At 44.3% G+C, this 17,593-nt stretch overlaps 1 protein-coding gene across 1 annotated transcript in view; it reads left to right on the forward strand.

Annotated features, from left to right (window-relative positions):
- The window catches only part of LHPP (phospholysine phosphohistidine inorganic pyrophosphate phosphatase), a 163,191-nt gene that overhangs the window by 37,515 nt on the left and 108,083 nt on the right, over positions 1 to 17,593 (forward strand). Inside the window, exon 6 of the mRNA XM_056849907.1 lies at positions 13,565 to 13,656. Coding sequence (XP_056705885.1) covers positions 13,565 to 13,656 — 92 coding nt within the window. The remainder of the gene's footprint in view (positions 1 to 13,564; positions 13,657 to 17,593) is intronic.

Raw genomic sequence — 17,593 nt, forward strand, 5'->3', positions numbered from 1 at the left:
ACTTGTGGGGGGGGCACCTCATTTCCCCCTGTATTGTCCTACCTGTACTATTTCCTCTTTCCCTCCTCTTGACAACTCCCATATCCTCTCCCCTTTCCCCACCTCATTCTCTCCTTCTCAGCCATTCACCAACCTACCTTTTATCTGGCTCCCATCTTCATCTATATTTATTATTTATTTACTTAATTTACTTCACAGTTTCTCCACAGTAGGGACCAAATCAGCTTACATTATTCTCCTCCTTTTTCCCCTCACCTGTGAACTAGGTTAGGCTGAAAGTATGTGACTGGCCCCAAATCACCTAATGAGCTTCCACAGCAAAGTGGGGATTAAAACGTGGGTTCCACCGACCCTGCTGTGAAGCCCTAACCATTACACCACACTGGTTTTCATAGGGTTGAACAGTAGCAAGCAGCCAGGCCTAGTTGAGTCATGCAAGTTGAGTGGTGTCAAGTCACACAGTGGTTGCTGTCATCCCTATGGTTACCAACCTCCGGGTGGGACCTGGTGATCTTCTAGCATTGCAAGACAGAGATCTTTCCCTCATAGAAAATGGCTGCTCTGAAGGCTGGACTTTATGGCATTATACCCCAATGAAGCCTCTCTCCTCTCCATACTCCACCACAAAATCTTCAGGAATTTGCCAACCTGGAGCTGGCAACCCTAGGCAGGCCTGGCCCCGATGAGTCCTCCCTGCAAGGCCAAATCAGCCCTGGAAAGGACTGTGGCCCCATGCATTTTACTCACAGAAACCAAGCCTGGAATGCTGTGGTTGGCTAGCAATGGCTACTGAGGGAATCCATTTCTGAAGGCTACAAGCACTCCTTTTATCATTTTGGGTCTTTTTAAACCCCTCAATGTATTTTTTTAGATTGCATATTTTTCTACAAACCTGGGGCATTTTTCAGGTCTGTCTTGACTGTTTACAGCTCCAGTCACCAGATTTGAGAGTGCTCAAATTTGGCCAACTTGGCTATAGAATATACAGGTGGGAACCTGCCCGGAGTTGCGGGAGGCATCTCATTTTCCCTTCCCTACTTTTTCCTCTTTTCCTTTCCTGAAAGCCCCTCTAGCCTCTCCCCTGTTCCTACTCCTTCTCTCCTTTCCACCCAATAGCCAACCTACATTTATCTGCTCCTTTGTCTTCATGTTTCCCACTCTCCCGCCAGTAGCTTCTGCCTAGAGAAACTATTGCCCAGTTGTGTGGTGCCAGCATCTGGACCAAGGCCCACTTGCATGGTAAGGAGCCCTCAAGGATTTTTTTTGGGGGGGGGCATTTCACTTTCCCCTGTATCCTCCTCCCCACACTATTTCCTTTTTCCCTCCTCTTGTTAACCCCCATATCCTCTCCCCCTTTCCTGCCTCATTCTCTCAGCCATTCACCAACCTTCCTTTTATCTTCCTCCTGTCTTCAGCTACATTTATTATTTATCATTGGGTTGTTGTTTTTTAAACCCATGTATTGTTTTTTAGATTTCCCATTTCTCTGCAAACTTGGAGCATTTTTCAGGTTTGTAGAAAGATCTGTCTTGCCCGTTCACAGCTCCAATCACTCGATTTAAGTATCGTTAGATTTGGCTGACTTGGCTATTAGTATATATAGATGATGATATAATGAAAAATTGAGACACATCAAATCTGTGGGGTTTGTGTGTATGTGCAGTAGCTTCTGTGCCTATTTTCTATGCATTCATAATTTCCCATCCTGTGTAGACCTATGTATAGCACATAACTCATGTGCATATAGACTACTTGAATAACCATTCATATACTAATCTTGTACATGTACACCTTTCATAAACAACCAGTCCTACATCAGGCCATCACTGGGATACTGCTTCCTGCTTTTGCCACAGCCTTTTCCATCAACAACACACAACTTCATCTGCCTCTAGGCCAGGGGTGGGGGTCCTTTTTTCCTCCAAGGGCCATTTGGATATTTATAACATCATTCACGGGCCATACAAAATTATCAACTTAAAAATTAGCCAACCAAGCCCCAAGCAGGCAGCTGCCCCAGATGACCCCCCCCCGGCGTGTGCAAACAGGCAGGCATCCAACTAGTGGCGCACTCACTCACCTGGTGGCACAGGGTGGTCTGTTTCACCAGCCAGGTGTAGCCGTCCAGCCGCACGCCGGAGTTGCTCCTGCTCCGCATGTTCGGGGCCGGATTCTACAGCCGGCTCCTGCTACCTCTGCCTGCAGGGGTGAAATGAGGACCCACTAGCTAAGAACCCCCCCCCCCCGCACACGCGCGCATTCTGGCCCTGCCTCCTTTAACCCCTCCATTGTCACCATTTCTGCCCCCAGCCCTCTTGTAGTACAGAGGGAATACGTTTCTACATGGCCCGGTTGGGAAAGGGTTAACACAGTTTCTTGGGTGGTCCTAGCAGGTCCATAGCTAATGACTCTTCTGCAAGGGGGGAAAAGGTTCCTTTTCTTGGCAAAACAAACTCACATCTGCCTTGAATAGAGGCTATTCCTGTCCACAGGAGGGGGCAGATCACTAGTCTTAGATCCTTCTGAGCTAGAGATCTGCCAGGACCCATGAAGGGCCAGACCAAATGATTTTGCGGGCCTTAAACAGCCCCTGGGCCTGATGTTCCCCACTCCTGCTCTAGGCCCTAGGAGCTGGCAGTGTTCTTCAGTTCTGAGTAGATGGAATGGTCATAAACATTGCATAATACCTCTGCAAGTGTGCTGAGCTCCTTTCAATATATTGGAGCCAAAGGCCTATTGATAGTAATGGAGGTTTCAAAGATTGCAGCCTGTATTTACTTCAGGTTTTTCTTATTTGTTGAGTTTATCTGGACTGGGGTGGTGGTGGGGGGTTCAGAGTGGCAAATGGAGAATGCCACTCTTTTTGCAAATTAACATTTTCTTTGTTTTTCTTATGATACCTCATTTATCTCTCTGTGACCATAATGTGCCATAAGATTAACCAAAAGCTGTCTTTGCCTTTGCAAGTAGAGATATAGGTGATAAGAAGCAAGGCAACAAAGGTGATTATTGGCCAAACTGTAAAAAAAATAAACTTTCTGCGGGATTTTTTACAATCTGACTATATTGTGTTACCAAAAAAGGAGTTTCTTGCATTGAGTTCAGTTTGACCTTCTCTTAATTTTCACCTCATTATTCCTAATTTTGCTAAACTCAATACTCACTCTGTAATATGTGTCCCCGCCCCCCGCCCCGGTTAGTAATTTGTAGACTATTACCCTGATCTTTCATCATCTCACAGCTAAGCTATATGTTTCACTTTTTGTAATCTTTCTTCTCAAGTCAATCCCTCAGCGTTCTTAACTGTTTTTGCCGCTCTTCTTCAAGCTCCTTCCAATTTGTTGCAATCTTTCTGGTAATGAGATGGCCAGAACTGAACACACCATTCCACTTGTACTAATCCACTAATCCCAACTTGAAGGGCTAGGTGAACCAAAAAACCCATTTCAGAAAAATGCATTTGACAAAAAAGTGGGTAGGGTTTTTTTTAGCAAAGAGCTCAGTGGACTCTAAGCTTGATTGCTTCTAAAATAAACAATAAAGGAGCTACTTTGGAAAGCTAGTATTTAGACTCAGTAAGCGCTTAAAAGGTAGAATAAAACAGAAGGCCAGTGGCACCTTGCTGACAATTTTTATTCCAGCATGAGCTGAAATAAAAGGTAAGACGAGAGAAATCATTGCTGCTGCTGTTTTGGTGAGATGGTTCTTCCTTGCTTTGCTTGAATTGCAGCTCCCAGCCATTTCATAATACTTCAGTGCTAGGCAATGTATGTTTCCATGTCTGCAGTTGCTGGTTGCTTGGATGAACAGCAGTTCTGCCAAATAGATCTTGTATCCATTGGTCTCACTGGATTTCATGCATCTTTAGTCCCAGGCCAGGAAATGAGATGGCAAATACACAAAGTATTAATTCATAAATAATAATAAATGCCTCATCATCATTTTCCTGTGCTAATAATCATGTTTGTAACCCTCTCTAACATGCATGTACATGCACACCATCTTTTTCATCAACATTCAGAGTGTTTTAGCAGTTTAGACAGGCTCCTGTTCTTGCATTTTGGTGCCCCAGGGGAAAGAAAATGCTAGTCCTTTCTTGATCCTTCAACTGCTGGAACCAGTGATTACCTCCCTTCCCCCATACCCAACAAAAAAACTTGGTCCTGTGGTTAGGGTTGCCAGGTCCCTCTTGGCCACTGGTGGGAAGTTTTGGGGGTGGAGCCTGAGGAGGGCGGGGTTTGGAGTGGAAAGGGACTTCAATGCCATAGAGTCCAGTTGCCAGAGTGGCCATTTTCTCCAGGTGAACTGATTTCTATCGGCTGGAGATCAGTTGTAATATCAGGAGATCTCCTGCTAGTACCTGGAGGTTGGCAACCCTATTTAAGTTGTTTTAATAGCCTGTCATATATCCTACCCTTTTTTATTGTGCAACACCCCTACATCTCACTTCTCAGAGAGAGCTTGAGCTACCTTACAAAAACTAAAATCATATCACAAAGAAACGTAAAAGAGTGCAATCCAAAAATATAAGAAAGCACTCATCCACCCTGTGTTATGCTAAGCCTTGGGTTCACCAAACTACTGGCTCTCTCTCTATCGAACAGGGTCCACCTGCTTGTGGACATCAAAATGCTGATTAATGTAAATTTCCAGGCAGGCACCTAGGAACCTATCCAGCTATACAGGGCTGTTGGGCAGAGAAAAAGAGCAAGGAGAACCATTTCTGCTGCCCTGGGTTGATCAGAAGAACAGTGGGGTAAAAATGTCATAAATTGGGAATAAAGCTATTGAAAATGGTGTGCATCTCGTCAGATACAAACAATTCATGTAACATAATTGTTATCCCATCTAGTCCCTCCTTGTGTGAATTATATTTTAATCTTTTAATGTGATTGAAGTTATTCCTTTCACAGCGGGAACATTGGCATAAACTTTTTTTTTCTGAACCAAACCAGTGTGTGTTGGAGGGAATTCTAGCTCTGTTCCCAAGTTACAGTGGATACATGTACAGTTTGTGTACACTGTATACTTGATTGTTCTTTGTCTGTGCATTGAGTATTTCTCGCGTTGCAATCAATACATATTCAGGTGAACATGCGATACAGTCCCCACATTTATCCAAGCAGTGGTTCCTGGTTTCATTCGTAAAGTGAGAGCACATTGTCTCTTCCTTAAAAACAGTTATATGCATGTACAGACAAGATGTTTATGTGTTCACCATGACATGTGGCCAGGCTAGTGAGTACAGTGGTAATATACTGCTTCCTGCAAAACATACACTTGCACAAAATTATACTATGTTTGTTAACGCAGTAAATATATCATCACAAGTCAATACATTGAGGATCAGAGGAGCATGCCGAATATATTAGGAGCTGTGGAACACAGGCAGGATGGTGCTGCTGCACCCGTCTTGTTTGTGGGCTTCCTAGAGGCACCTGATTAACCACTGTGTGAACAGACTGCTGGTCTTGATGGGCCTTGGTCTGATCCAGCAGGGCTTTTCTTATGTTCTTATGAATAAAACATGTTTTGTACGTATGCTTTTCTAGACAGAACCTAGCTGGTGAAGCGTCCCCAAGAAGTAGACAGTCTGCAGCCATCATCGCTGCCAGTCTTGATAAATGGCTGTCAGTTTCATTTCCTATGTGTGGCTGTCCATTTATATCTAAGTGAAGAGTCTTGAGTATGTCAGTCTCTTCCTGGGATGGTAAAATAAGGGCTAGTGTGTGTCTCATAAAAATGTTTGGATTCATTTCCACATTTCACTTAAACATAAAATTAACAGCGTCATTAAATCCCTCTAAATCACCATCTGTGCTTTATAAAAACGCGCTGCCGTTTTCTGGTACCTTCATTTTACCACTGTGGTGTCTCAAATGGCTTCCCTGTGGTAGAGCTAGACAGTGGCTAAAGTTTGAAAAAAAAATTTTTTGGACTTGCTTTAATCAATAAAGTTATCACCAGTCATTTCCCTTGATAACCACTTTGTAAAGAGAACCTGACTTTGCCTGCTACAGATGAGATGTTTTCAACCTGCTCTTGGAATAGAAGGTACTCCCTAAAGTCCAATTTTCATTTTAACCTTTCCCCAATAGCCGAGAAAAAACAGATTGCTGGTATTACTTTAATAGATAGGAAATTTAAACCTCTTAGAGGTAACCAGCCCCTTCTTATGACTCAGTAATATGACAAAGAATAACACATCTCTAAAGGTTACTGAAATAGCCTAATTCATATGTTTTAAAGCTGTTGTAACAGTGGGTGATTTTTACTGCATTACGATAAAACCTAAATAATGTTAAGGTTCCAGTAGTTTAATGCCATCATAAAAAGGTCTATCTGTAGCAAATTGTCCTGTTCTAATGGGAGTTACAATGGGTCACACCAGAGTGCATAAACTACCAGTAGTTGCAAATTCCTGCTTTTGATGGTACCCAATATATGTGTGGAACGGGGCATAGGGATGCATTCCTTTCACTGGTGGATACATAAGGGGAATTTTCCCAATGTCATTGTATTTCACTGAAGGGTATAAGAATGTAATTTGCCTAGTCAAAGTCCTCTGTAGAAACAATCCACACGTTTGTAGCTTATTGAATCCTGGGAGTATGAACAATGGAAACTGTATCTGTGCGCAAGAACATTGGACACAGATTACTAGCATGGAAGTTTAATTTATCCAGGATGAGCAAGAACATATCACTCTGCCCCTGCACTGTAATCCCTTGTTCAGTGAGTTGTGCAGCTTCCTGCTTTATTTCTTATAATGGTTGCCCAGAACATTGCTACCTCTGGGAACCTTAGAAGGCATTTTAGGGTAGGGTTGCCAGCTCCAGGTTGGGAAATACCTGGATATTTTGGAGGTGGAGTCTGAGGAGGGCAGGGTTTGGAGAGGGGAGGGGCTTCAATGCCATGGGGTCCAATTGCCAAAGCGGCCATTTTCTCCAGGGGAACTGATTTCTAGCGCCTGGAGATCAGTTGTAATAGCAGGAGATCTCCAGCCACCACCTGGAGGTTCTTGCAAAGTAACAGTAACAGGCATGAAGGGTGGCTCTTCCTGGGTAGACTTGACAGGCAAAAATGCACATAAAGTAGACATGCAAAAATGCACATAAGGAGGAAACGCTTTTCGGGATATTTTCTGCCCTTTCGCCAGAGTAGCTTTGTCAGCCTCATAAGAATCAGATATTACTTATGCGAGAAATAAATCTTCCTGTAGATATATGAAATTCTCAAGCTCCCATATAGGGCTGCATACCTCTCTAGGTCGCTTCGAGCGACCATTCATGCCGAAATTTAAGGCTACGGAGTGAAGTACTTCTTTCTCACCTGTGAAGGACTTTACGGTTTATGCTAATCCTGGAGTTTGCGACTGCAGAATTCTCTGTATCATCAGAACGTGATCCTAGCATCAGCTATTGTTAGGTTGTTATAGTGAGGCTGTTGTTGATATATGCTTGCTTGTATATTGTCATTGTGTATCATTGTGTATCATTGTCACTAGTACCATTTGCATTTGTTTTGTATTTCACCATTATATTGCATTTTTGATATGTTGTGTGAGCCTGTTACTGTTATTTTGCAAGTACTTCTATTTACAGTATTGGTGAATTTTTGTTACCACCTGGAGGTTGGCAACCCTAATTTAGGGTGTTAGTTAATATTTTAAAAAGTAAGAAAATACAAGAACTGCCACATTGTGACTAGGAAGGGAAGGAAAGAGTGTTGGACTCTGTCATAGGTTGAACTGGTAACATAGTTCGGAAGCCTCAATGAAATTAGAAGAGAAGAAGAAGAGTTGGTTGTTATATGCCGACTTTCTCTACCACTTAAGGCCGAATCAAACCAGCTTACAATCACCTTCCCTTCCCCTCCCCACAACAGACACCCTGTGAGATAGGTAGGGCTGAGAGAGCTCTTAATAGAACTGTGACTAGCCCAAGGTCACCCAGCTGGCTTCGTGTGCAGGAGCGGGGAAACAAATCCAGTGCATCAGATAGATTAGCACCTGCCACTCATGCGGAGGAGTGGGGAATCAAACCCGGTTCTCCAGATCAGAATCCACCGCTCCAAACCACCGCTCTTAACCACTACACCACGTTGGCTCTCTGTTTATTACTGTTTCTTAACTGCCTGGCAAGGCAATTGGCAGCCAGGCCAGGACATGCCCAGAACAGGCAGGGTGGGGCTGCAGACTCTAGGCTCAGTAATGGAGTTTGGCAGCCTGGTAGAGCCAGTAACATCCTCAACCCCTGCTTGGGAAAGTGAGCAATGTGTGAAGCTGCTGCAGCTGAGGCAGGGCTTCAGGACCCTTCTGGTTGGGCGAAGGGGGAGAGCTGCAAGCCGGGGAGGAACTGGAAGGGTGGCCTATTTAAGGAGGGTCGGCAGCAGGTCAGGGAAGATGATGTACCCCTGCTCAGGCAGCGTGGAAGAGCAGAAGATACCGAAAGGTGGGGGAACAGGGTGGTGGAAGCCCCTCTCCATTCTGGGGGCTTGAACACATGCAGCTGCCTTATAGTGAATCAGACCCTTGGTCCATCGAAGTCAGTATTGTCTACTCAGACCAGCAGCAGCTCTCGAGGGTCTCAGGTAGAGGTCTTTCACATCACCTACCTACCTAGTCCCTTTAACTGGAGATGCTGGGGATTGAACCTGGGACCTTCTGCATGCCAAGCAGATGCTCTACCACTGAGCCACAGCCCCTCACCAGGTCCTCCACTGAGGGGAAGGAGCAGGGGCAATGCAGCCTTCACCAAGGGAGTGTCACATTAACACAGTCTCTGTCAGATGGTCATCTCGGTAGCGTGGGGATTCAAACTTGGGTCTGGATGAACTAGTCCGGCATTCTAGCCAGTACGCCATCCTCTGCCCAGCCTATTTGAAAACACGAGGGGTAAACTGGTTATCACAAACCACCACTGTGCACACTGCCATTTTGTGGCAATAATTTTATCAGGAAAATAACCAGCTGAGTGTGTGTATGTGTTTAAAATGTGTCAGGGCTCTTCTTTCTTCAGTCTTCGTGATAATGTTGAGAGTGGCTGATAGTTTGCCCAGCACATTCCGACTCTTTAATAAGGATTTTGGTTATTTCCAATTATTTCCCCACACTAATTGAACAAAACAGGAACTGTGCTTTCTGTGTAAAAATGTGAATACAAACTGGAGATCTTTTAATTCTGGCCTTCACCGGGGTATGTGACCTTTCAGTTTTATCTTTCTCTCTCCCTCTATTCCCCCCCCCTTTCTTACTATATTGCAGTCAGAGAGGAAGTTAAACCTAGGTTTGACAGGTAGAGTTTTTTATTTCCCTTGACACTGCACCTCTTGACCTCTATCTTCTTGCCAATGATTTTTTAAATCCTAAATGATTTGGGAATAATTGCTCCTCCTTTAGTGATTATTGCCCTTCACCGATAGTAAATCTGTGAAATCCCAGGGGGCCAGAGTACATTTTTGTATGCGTATGCTACAAGCTGGCCTGGATAGGCACTGCTGCTCATGTGCGGCTGCACTTTCAATGTGGATGGCCTCCTTGTATGAAAACTTCGGTATAGACAGAGTACAGTATTTTGGTAGAAACAAGCATCCTTGCTAATTGCACAAAGGAAACGGGACCTTTGGAAGACATCTTTTAAGTTCCACGTTTTGCAGAGGACTTCATTAGAGTTTTATAAATCATCCATTTAGGGTTGCCATCCTCCATGTACTAGCTGGAGATCTCCTGCTATTACAACTGATCTCCAGCCGATAGAGATCAATTCACCTGGAGAAAATGGCCGCTTCGGCAATTTGACTCTATGGCATTGAAGTCCCCTCCCCAAACCCTGCCCTCCTCAGGCTGGCCTCAGAAATCTCCAGGTATTTCCCAACCTGGAGCTGGTAACCCTACATCCATTCAATACAAAATATGTTTCTGAATAACATGGTTGACTTCTTATCTGGTGGAAAGTTCTGGGCTGATTCTGCAAGAGTAGATTGCCCAGTTCAGTAGATGATGATGATGAAGAAGAAGAGTTGGTTTTTATATGCCAACTTTCTCTACCACTTAAGGAGGAATCAAACTGGCTTACAATCACCTTCCCTTCCCCAGACTCCCTGTGAGGTAGGTGGGGCTGAGAGAACTGTGACTAGCCCAAGGTCACCTGGCTGGCTTCATGTGTAGGAGTGGGGAAACAAATCCAGTTCACCAGATTAGCCTCCGCCGCTCATGTGGAGGAGTGGGGAATCATACCCGGCTCTCCAGATTAGAGACCACCGCTCTTAACCACTACCCCACACTGGCTTTCAAGTAGATCACAAGTAGGACTCCTGCCGTTTTCATTGTTTGAATTCTCATGTTGAAACAACAGTATAAGAATACTCACACGGTATCTCCTGTTTTCTGCTGAATTATACAACTTTCTATAAAACTGCAGGAACATCTGTGGTGAAGGGTATTGACTATGGTTGCCTCTTGCTACTTGCCTACTTGTTGAATTTCTATTACCCCGTCATTGCCCTGAGCCTCTTTAGTGAGAAACTGTTATTAAAAAAGGATGTGTGGTAAGTGAAGAAGAATGCAAGGGAAGTCCCTTTTGTGGAATTGGGATTACAGATGCACATCTACATTAGGATGCTCATCCAACCCCACTGAATTTGTTGGCTGCATCAGTCAGCAGAGATGCATATTCACACTTGGGGCAGCTCCCAGTAAAATTCACCGTTTCAGTTCATCAGTGAGTACAATGACGTGATTAAAAATGCACTCCTGAATGTTCTTGAATTCACAATGGCAAGTGATGCAGCTCCTCTCCGGTTTCCTTACGATGGGGCATTCTAAAGCCATAGAGGTGTGCCCAAATCCCGTTTTATAATATTAAAATGCAGCCACTGAGAAATCTTATGCATGTCGAGACATTTATTACATTTTAAATGCAGATGATGAGGGTGGGGGTGCTGCTGCAGCTTCCTTTAGGACCAGATCCCTCTGAATTAGATCCTGCCCCCTAAAAATCCAAAATGTTTTCCTAGCCCTGTTAAAACGTTTATGTTCCTAAGAGCCAATGCATTGATTAAACTAGTGCTTAATCAGCCATACCTGCTGCTATGATGCTATACTGCCCAAATCCATTTTCGGTACGACGGGGTTATAAAGATGCTTGGAAAGACACATCAGCTTCAAGCGATGCCACAGCACATGGAACAGCCACTGCCACTACTAAATGGGTAGTGCGTAAAATCATTGGGGAGCGATGCGACGTGAGATCAGGACTGGGGACAGTTCATCTATGTAGTGTTCTAAAGACCTTTGTATTGTCACCAGATCCGATGGTACATGTGATAGTGGGACATATGTGCTTGGTTTCTTTCATGCAGGCTGTTGCAGTGGCAGTAGCCCATATTCCGCTATATCTATACATTTTTTTTTATTTAGAACATTTGTTAGCCACCCTACAGGAACTCAAGGTGGTTTACAATATAAATGGCACCAAAACACAATAATATACATAAAACCACTAATTTAAAATTGATAATTTAAAAGTGCTGGTAGGCAGAAGTAAAATTAGTTGAATGCCATCCTGCTTCCTAAAGGTCGAGAGTGAGGGGCCGAGTGCACCTCCCTGGGGAGTTTGTTTCATAATCATGGGGCTGCCACTGAAAAGGTCCTTTCTCATGTACCCAGCAGATGAGCTTCTCTAGTCGTTGGGGCAGTCAAGAGGGCCTCTCCCTATGATCTTTGTACCCAGGAAGGAGCATATGTGATACCCCACTCCCAATCCATGTAGGGCTTTGAAGGTCAAAACCAACATCTTGAATTGGGCTCGGGAGTGGATTAAAAGCCAATGTAATTGCTGTAATATTGGAGCCACATGATCCTGAAAACTGGCACCATCCAGCAGTCTGGCCTCAGCATTCTGCACCAGCTGCAGCTTCTGAACACTCCAAGGGTAGTCCTAAGTAGAGCACATTGCAGTAGTCTAGTCTAAATTTAACTATAGCATGGATCATGGTGGCTAGGTCAGACTGATCCAGAAATGGGTGCAACAGCCAAAGCTGGGTCAAAGCACTCCTAACCACAACATCCACCTGGTTTTCTAAAGTGACTGCTGTGTCGAGTAGCACTCTCAAGCTGCAAACCTGACTTTTCAAGGGGAGTGTAACCCCATCCAAGACAGGGGAGATCTGAAGTCCTTGCTCTCCCTTTCTACTAAAAAAGAGCACCTATGGCCTTTTACGTAGGGATGTTTCCCCACGGTCACCCCTGCTGACTGCTTCAGGGCTTCCTTTTGATTATGCACGCCTTTCCCGCCCATCAGAGGTCGCCTCGCTCTTCCCATGCATTTTGCCCGCATTTTCCAGATTTGGCTAAAACAGCATCTGCAAAACACGGGCAAAACGCATGGGGAAAGCGAGACGACCTCTGATGGTCAGGAAAGGCATGCATAATCAAAAGGAAGGCCCGAAGCAGTCAGCGGTGGCGGGGGGGGGGGACCATGGGAGAAACGTCCCTGCATAAATGGCCTACATTTTGTCAGGATTTTAAGCTTCACCCTCATCCAGCCCATTACATGTCTTCAGGACTGCTGCGAAACTTTCAGTATTGCTTGTAGCTACTGACCAGTATCATTGAGGCCAGAGGGAAAAGAGGTAGCAGCCAGACCTCCACTCTGGGTAGATCAGCTCCAGCTTCTTCCCCATTATCAACTGCTATTGCTGAGGCCGGAGGCAGAAGCAGGAACAGCTAGGTGCCCTTCTGTTACACCTGAATCTAGCCCCAATGGAGAGCCCCCAGTTAACAACTGCCACTAATAAAGTCAGAGGGAGAAGAGGAAGCAGCCAGACACCTTTCCCATTATGCCTGGAATAAGACCTTGTTGAGAATTCCCTCCTCGAGCATCTTTTTGATGATAATATTTGAATTTCTGTGTATATTTGTATAAAAGGTGTTGGGAGCTGATCTTTGGGGGAAATGCAATAAATAAATGATTGGGGACTAAAGCTTACTAAAATTTAAATACTGTAATCAGAGAAAAGTTTGACAGACCTTTTGATTTGGCCTTGCAACCTGTAGAATACCTTTCTGTTCATATTTTAATTAGATTTTTCACTACAAATAAAGGAAATGATCACAACAACACTGGAATGGGATATAATGGATAGCCTGATGAAAGATTGATCTAGGCTGATAGAAGAGGGAGGGAGGGAGGGAAGGAGAGAGATAGTAGCATAAAATAAAAGGGTGAAAATCAATCCTCTTAGTCGTTGAAAAGGGTGCTGAGACTTTCTTGACATGTCAGCACACCTTTGAATTGTGTCAAAAATGTGTTGATTCTTCTGATGGTTTTACCATTGACTGAATATTTACCTCTTGGCGGTGTCGCCTGCTTAGGTGGAAGTTGAATTACATTCAAGGTAGTCTGACTTTTAATCAATACGGTGACAATATTATCTTGTTTAATTTGTATGATGGCTGTATTAAGCATCAAATAAAGCCATTTATTACGTCGAGGAAGATGAAGTATGACAGGAATCAAATTCACTTGACACCACTTTTGTCTGTATTTCATTGCTGTGGCAGGCCATCATGATTGGGGACGATATTGTGAATGATGTAGGAGGCGCTCAGCAGTGCGGCATGAGAGCTCTTCAAGTACGGACGGGGAAGTACAGGTCAGTGCACGTTATATCTGCTTTACACCCAATACGGACATTCACGGCAAAACGGGATGCAATTGTGAACTGTAATTTTGCTTTCTCTGCCCTTCCTGATGGCATTGGTAGGTGTATAGTACAGGGATTTGTCACTGAAAAGGAGATTCACATGTTTGATGAAATGCAGTTGTAGAGTGCTTTGCAAACTGGGCATATTGAGGTTAGGGCACATCTTGACTTTTGCCATCAAGCTATGTGCCGTCTTAAAGGTAAAGGTCCCCTGTGGAAGCACCGGGTCATTCCTGGCCCATGGGCTGACGTCACATCCCGACGTTTACTAGGCAGACTTTGTTTACGGGGTGGTTTGCCAGTGCCTTCCCCAGTCATCTTCCCTTTATCCCCAGCAAGCTGGGTCCTCATTTTACCGACCTCGGAAGGGTGGAAGTCTGAGTCAACTTTGAGCCGGCTACCTGAAGCCAATTTCCCTTGGGATCGAACTCAGGTCGTGAGCAGAGTTTGGACTGCAGTACTGCAGCTTACCACTCTGCGCCATGGGGCTCCGTCTTTATTGTGCTGTCTTGGGGCACAATAATCTCTGCATCCACAGTGCCTTGATTGCAAAGGTACTGGAACATCCATTTGAAGCAAGTATATACCTGAGGGCAGCCACAGGTCTTTCCCATATCATCATTTGCTGGCCTCCCCATCCTCCCCCATCTATGTTTGGGGGTCCACTGCTGACCAGGCCTGTCCAGTGGCTGTGATTGGAATGAAATGCCCTCTTGTTTTTATTGTAATATGAAATGTGAGTTTTAAAGTATGTTTTAATGTATGTTTTAACTGATGTTTTTATAATTGTGTTGTGACCCGCTCTGAGCCCGGCTTGCCGGGAATGAGGGCGAGATATAAATGCAAATAATAAACAAACAAATAAATAAAGGCACGAACATTTAGACAAGGGTTAGGAGGTGGAGCATGTTTTTCATAGAGAAAAATAACAGCAACGTATTAGTCTTTGTGACTTCGGTGCGTTCCAATCTATGGGAATGCAGCTGCCCAGTCAGGGACTTTTAGAAAGATCAAAAACTTTGGCCCTTCTCAGCCTTGTGCAGGATCATCCCCTGCATGGAGTAAGTGGACAAAGCCCACATCTTCTTACAAAGTTTCATTTTGACCAATCAGAGGGCAAGAGCAGGCGAGAATCCCTCTGTACTAGAAAGTTCCATCCACCTATTTTTGCTGTTGCTGTCAAGTTTTGTCCTATTCCCTGTGATTTTTTCCTGCATTATCTTTACATGCAAACCGCTGGCTCCATGCAGGGCCGGTGCCAGTCTTTTTTGCACCCTAGGCAAGGCTAGCTACTTGTGCCCCCCCCCATTGCTAACCAATTTTCAAAAAAGATGTCTTGTAGAAAAGATAAAAAGCCTGATGCATTCCTATAAAACTTTTTATAAGATGTTCTAATTAATGATATTCCATAGCACTGTTGTGGTACTTATCTTAAAATAAAAAATATAAATTGTCAGTTGCATTTTTTCAAGAAACTAATCTGTTTAAAACTGTGCCTGTCGGGCCAGTTTAGCGCCCCTCTGAGGTCTGCGCTCTAGGCGACCGCCTAGTTCGCCTAATGGTAGCACTGGCCCTGGCTCCATGGCAAGGAAAGCACTTTTCAAGAAACATCTCAATTGTGATACCAAATTGGACTTTCATGATTCTTGCCTTGCCTGTTTGGGTGACCAGCATGGTGTTGAGGCATATGAGCACTGCCGGAAGCTTGCAGAAGCAGCCTCTGTGCTATGAATTCAGTGGTTCCAAATCGTCATATGTAGAATTGAAATTGTTGCTTTCTGAGTGGGCGTTTTGTGCATGCACGTCTCCAGCCCTTCGCTATCTAAGCAGGACACCATCTGGAGTTGTGACCTCATCAGTAGGAGGTGTTTGTTGGTCATGCTGTCTGTATTGGCCTACTGTTTGGGTTGGCCTGTGGCTGGAACTGAACAAGAGAGTGCTAGCTCCATTCTTTCACCTTGTACATGGGTTGCTGCTGAACATGGGTGAGGGGGCTAGGGTGAGGACTTCATGTCTTCCAGGTGCATTTGATATACGTGACTGTGCAGAGTACGTGCTTAGGGAGAATCGGTGGCTGGGAAGGAGTGCACAACCCCCACCATCCTTTGTGGGAAGTTTTATAGAATCATAGAGTTGGAAGGGGCCATACAGGCCGTCTAGTTCACCCCCCTGCTTAATGCAGGATCAGCCTAGAGCATCCCTGACAAGTGTTTGTCCAGCCTCTGCTTGAAGACTGCCAGTGAGGGGGAGCTCACCACCTCCCTAGGTAGCTGATTCCACTGTCAAACAACCCTTACTGTAAAAACTTTTTCCTAATATCCAGCCAGTGCCTTTCTGCCCACAATTTAAACCCATTATTGTGAGTCCTATCCTCTGCTGCCAACAGGAACAGCTCCCTGCCCTCCTCTAATTGACAGCCCTTCAAATACTTAAAGAAAGCAATCATGTCCCCTCTCAACCTCTTCTTCTCCAGACTAAACATTCCCAAGTTTTGCACGTACAGTGGAATTCTTGAGACCTCCCCTTTTGAATACAGCTGTCATTTCAAGCAGGTAGGCTACTCTGAACAGACAGAAACTCAGAGCAGCACAAAGAGTTGCAATTGTGTGTCCCTCTTTTTGTTCATAACGTGCATACGGAAACACTTTTGCATACTTAACAAAATATCTGGACTTACAGCCAAGGTGTAAAAGGACACATGATGTGCTGACTTACGAAATATATACAATACTAAAAGGCAGATGTAAGAATGAATATGAAATGAAGGAAAAGATGAGTAACAGTGTTATTCTATGCAGTTTCTCCCACCCTAAGCCCATAGACTTCAGTGGGCTTAGAGTAACGAAATAGGATTTATTTATTTGCTGTATTTATAGTCTGCCTTTCTTACTGAGACTCAAGATGCATTATACAGTGTAAATTGGTGCAATCAGTAGGTTGGAACCTAACAAGGAGTACATAATCTGAATCAGTCATCAGATATTAGACATGACAGAATGCAGATACAGTGCAGAAAAAATTGTATTACAAGTAAACAGTAAGCAGGTAGTATGTCCTGTACACAGTGGTATAGTCCAGGGCTTCTTAAACTTTTCCCACTTGCGACCCCTTTTTGCCCGAGAAATTTTTACGTGACCCTGGGCTTATAGGTATATAAAATGGGTATACAAATCAAACATTTACTGATAATAAATCATAAAGAAACCCTTTACTGTTGCCAAATTGTGAGGTCGCGACCCACAGTTTAAGAAGCTTTGGTATAGTCCACACAGTCCCCTTTCCCTTTATAAAGTGCCTTCCTGAACCATTCTGTTAGAGTATAGGCCTGTTACCTTTATAGAACTGTCCTCCTAAACAATTCTGTTTTACATAGCTTGTAAATGAAACTTAAGAGTCTTCCTGACCTGCTCAGGCAGGCCATTCCACAAGATGCAAAATATAAACGTTGCGTAGTTTGCCCTGTTGGAAAGCCAAGTTGCTATATTCTGGTGTTGCAGTTCATTTTTTAAGGGAGTAACTGTACGCAGGATTTGCTTTTGCCGAAAAGATGTGTACTACAGCTGAATGCCCTTAGATGGTGCCATTAGTACACTTACTGCAACACTTGACTGACGTTCTTTCCCGGAGCCTCTGGCAGCATTTGCCGAGCCGCAGCAAAACTTCACTGCTTCATTAGGGGGCTTGCACAGAACATCAGCTGTCAGCTTTTTCAGATACTTTGCTGGTCAAAAGTTTTCCGCTTGCTAAAAGCAGGTGTACTTCCTTCTGTCTGTTTCTCACAACTCTGTCAAAAAAACAAAGGGGGAAGGAAAGACCCAACCTTAGACCAAAGCTGGGTACCCACAGGTGGTGGGAAAAGACTCAATTATGTAAATAAATATATTTA

This window comes from Euleptes europaea, chromosome 5 (genome assembly GCF_029931775.1).
Source record: "Euleptes europaea isolate rEulEur1 chromosome 5, rEulEur1.hap1, whole genome shotgun sequence".
Taxonomy (NCBI): Eukaryota; Metazoa; Chordata; class Lepidosauria; order Squamata; family Sphaerodactylidae; genus Euleptes; species Euleptes europaea.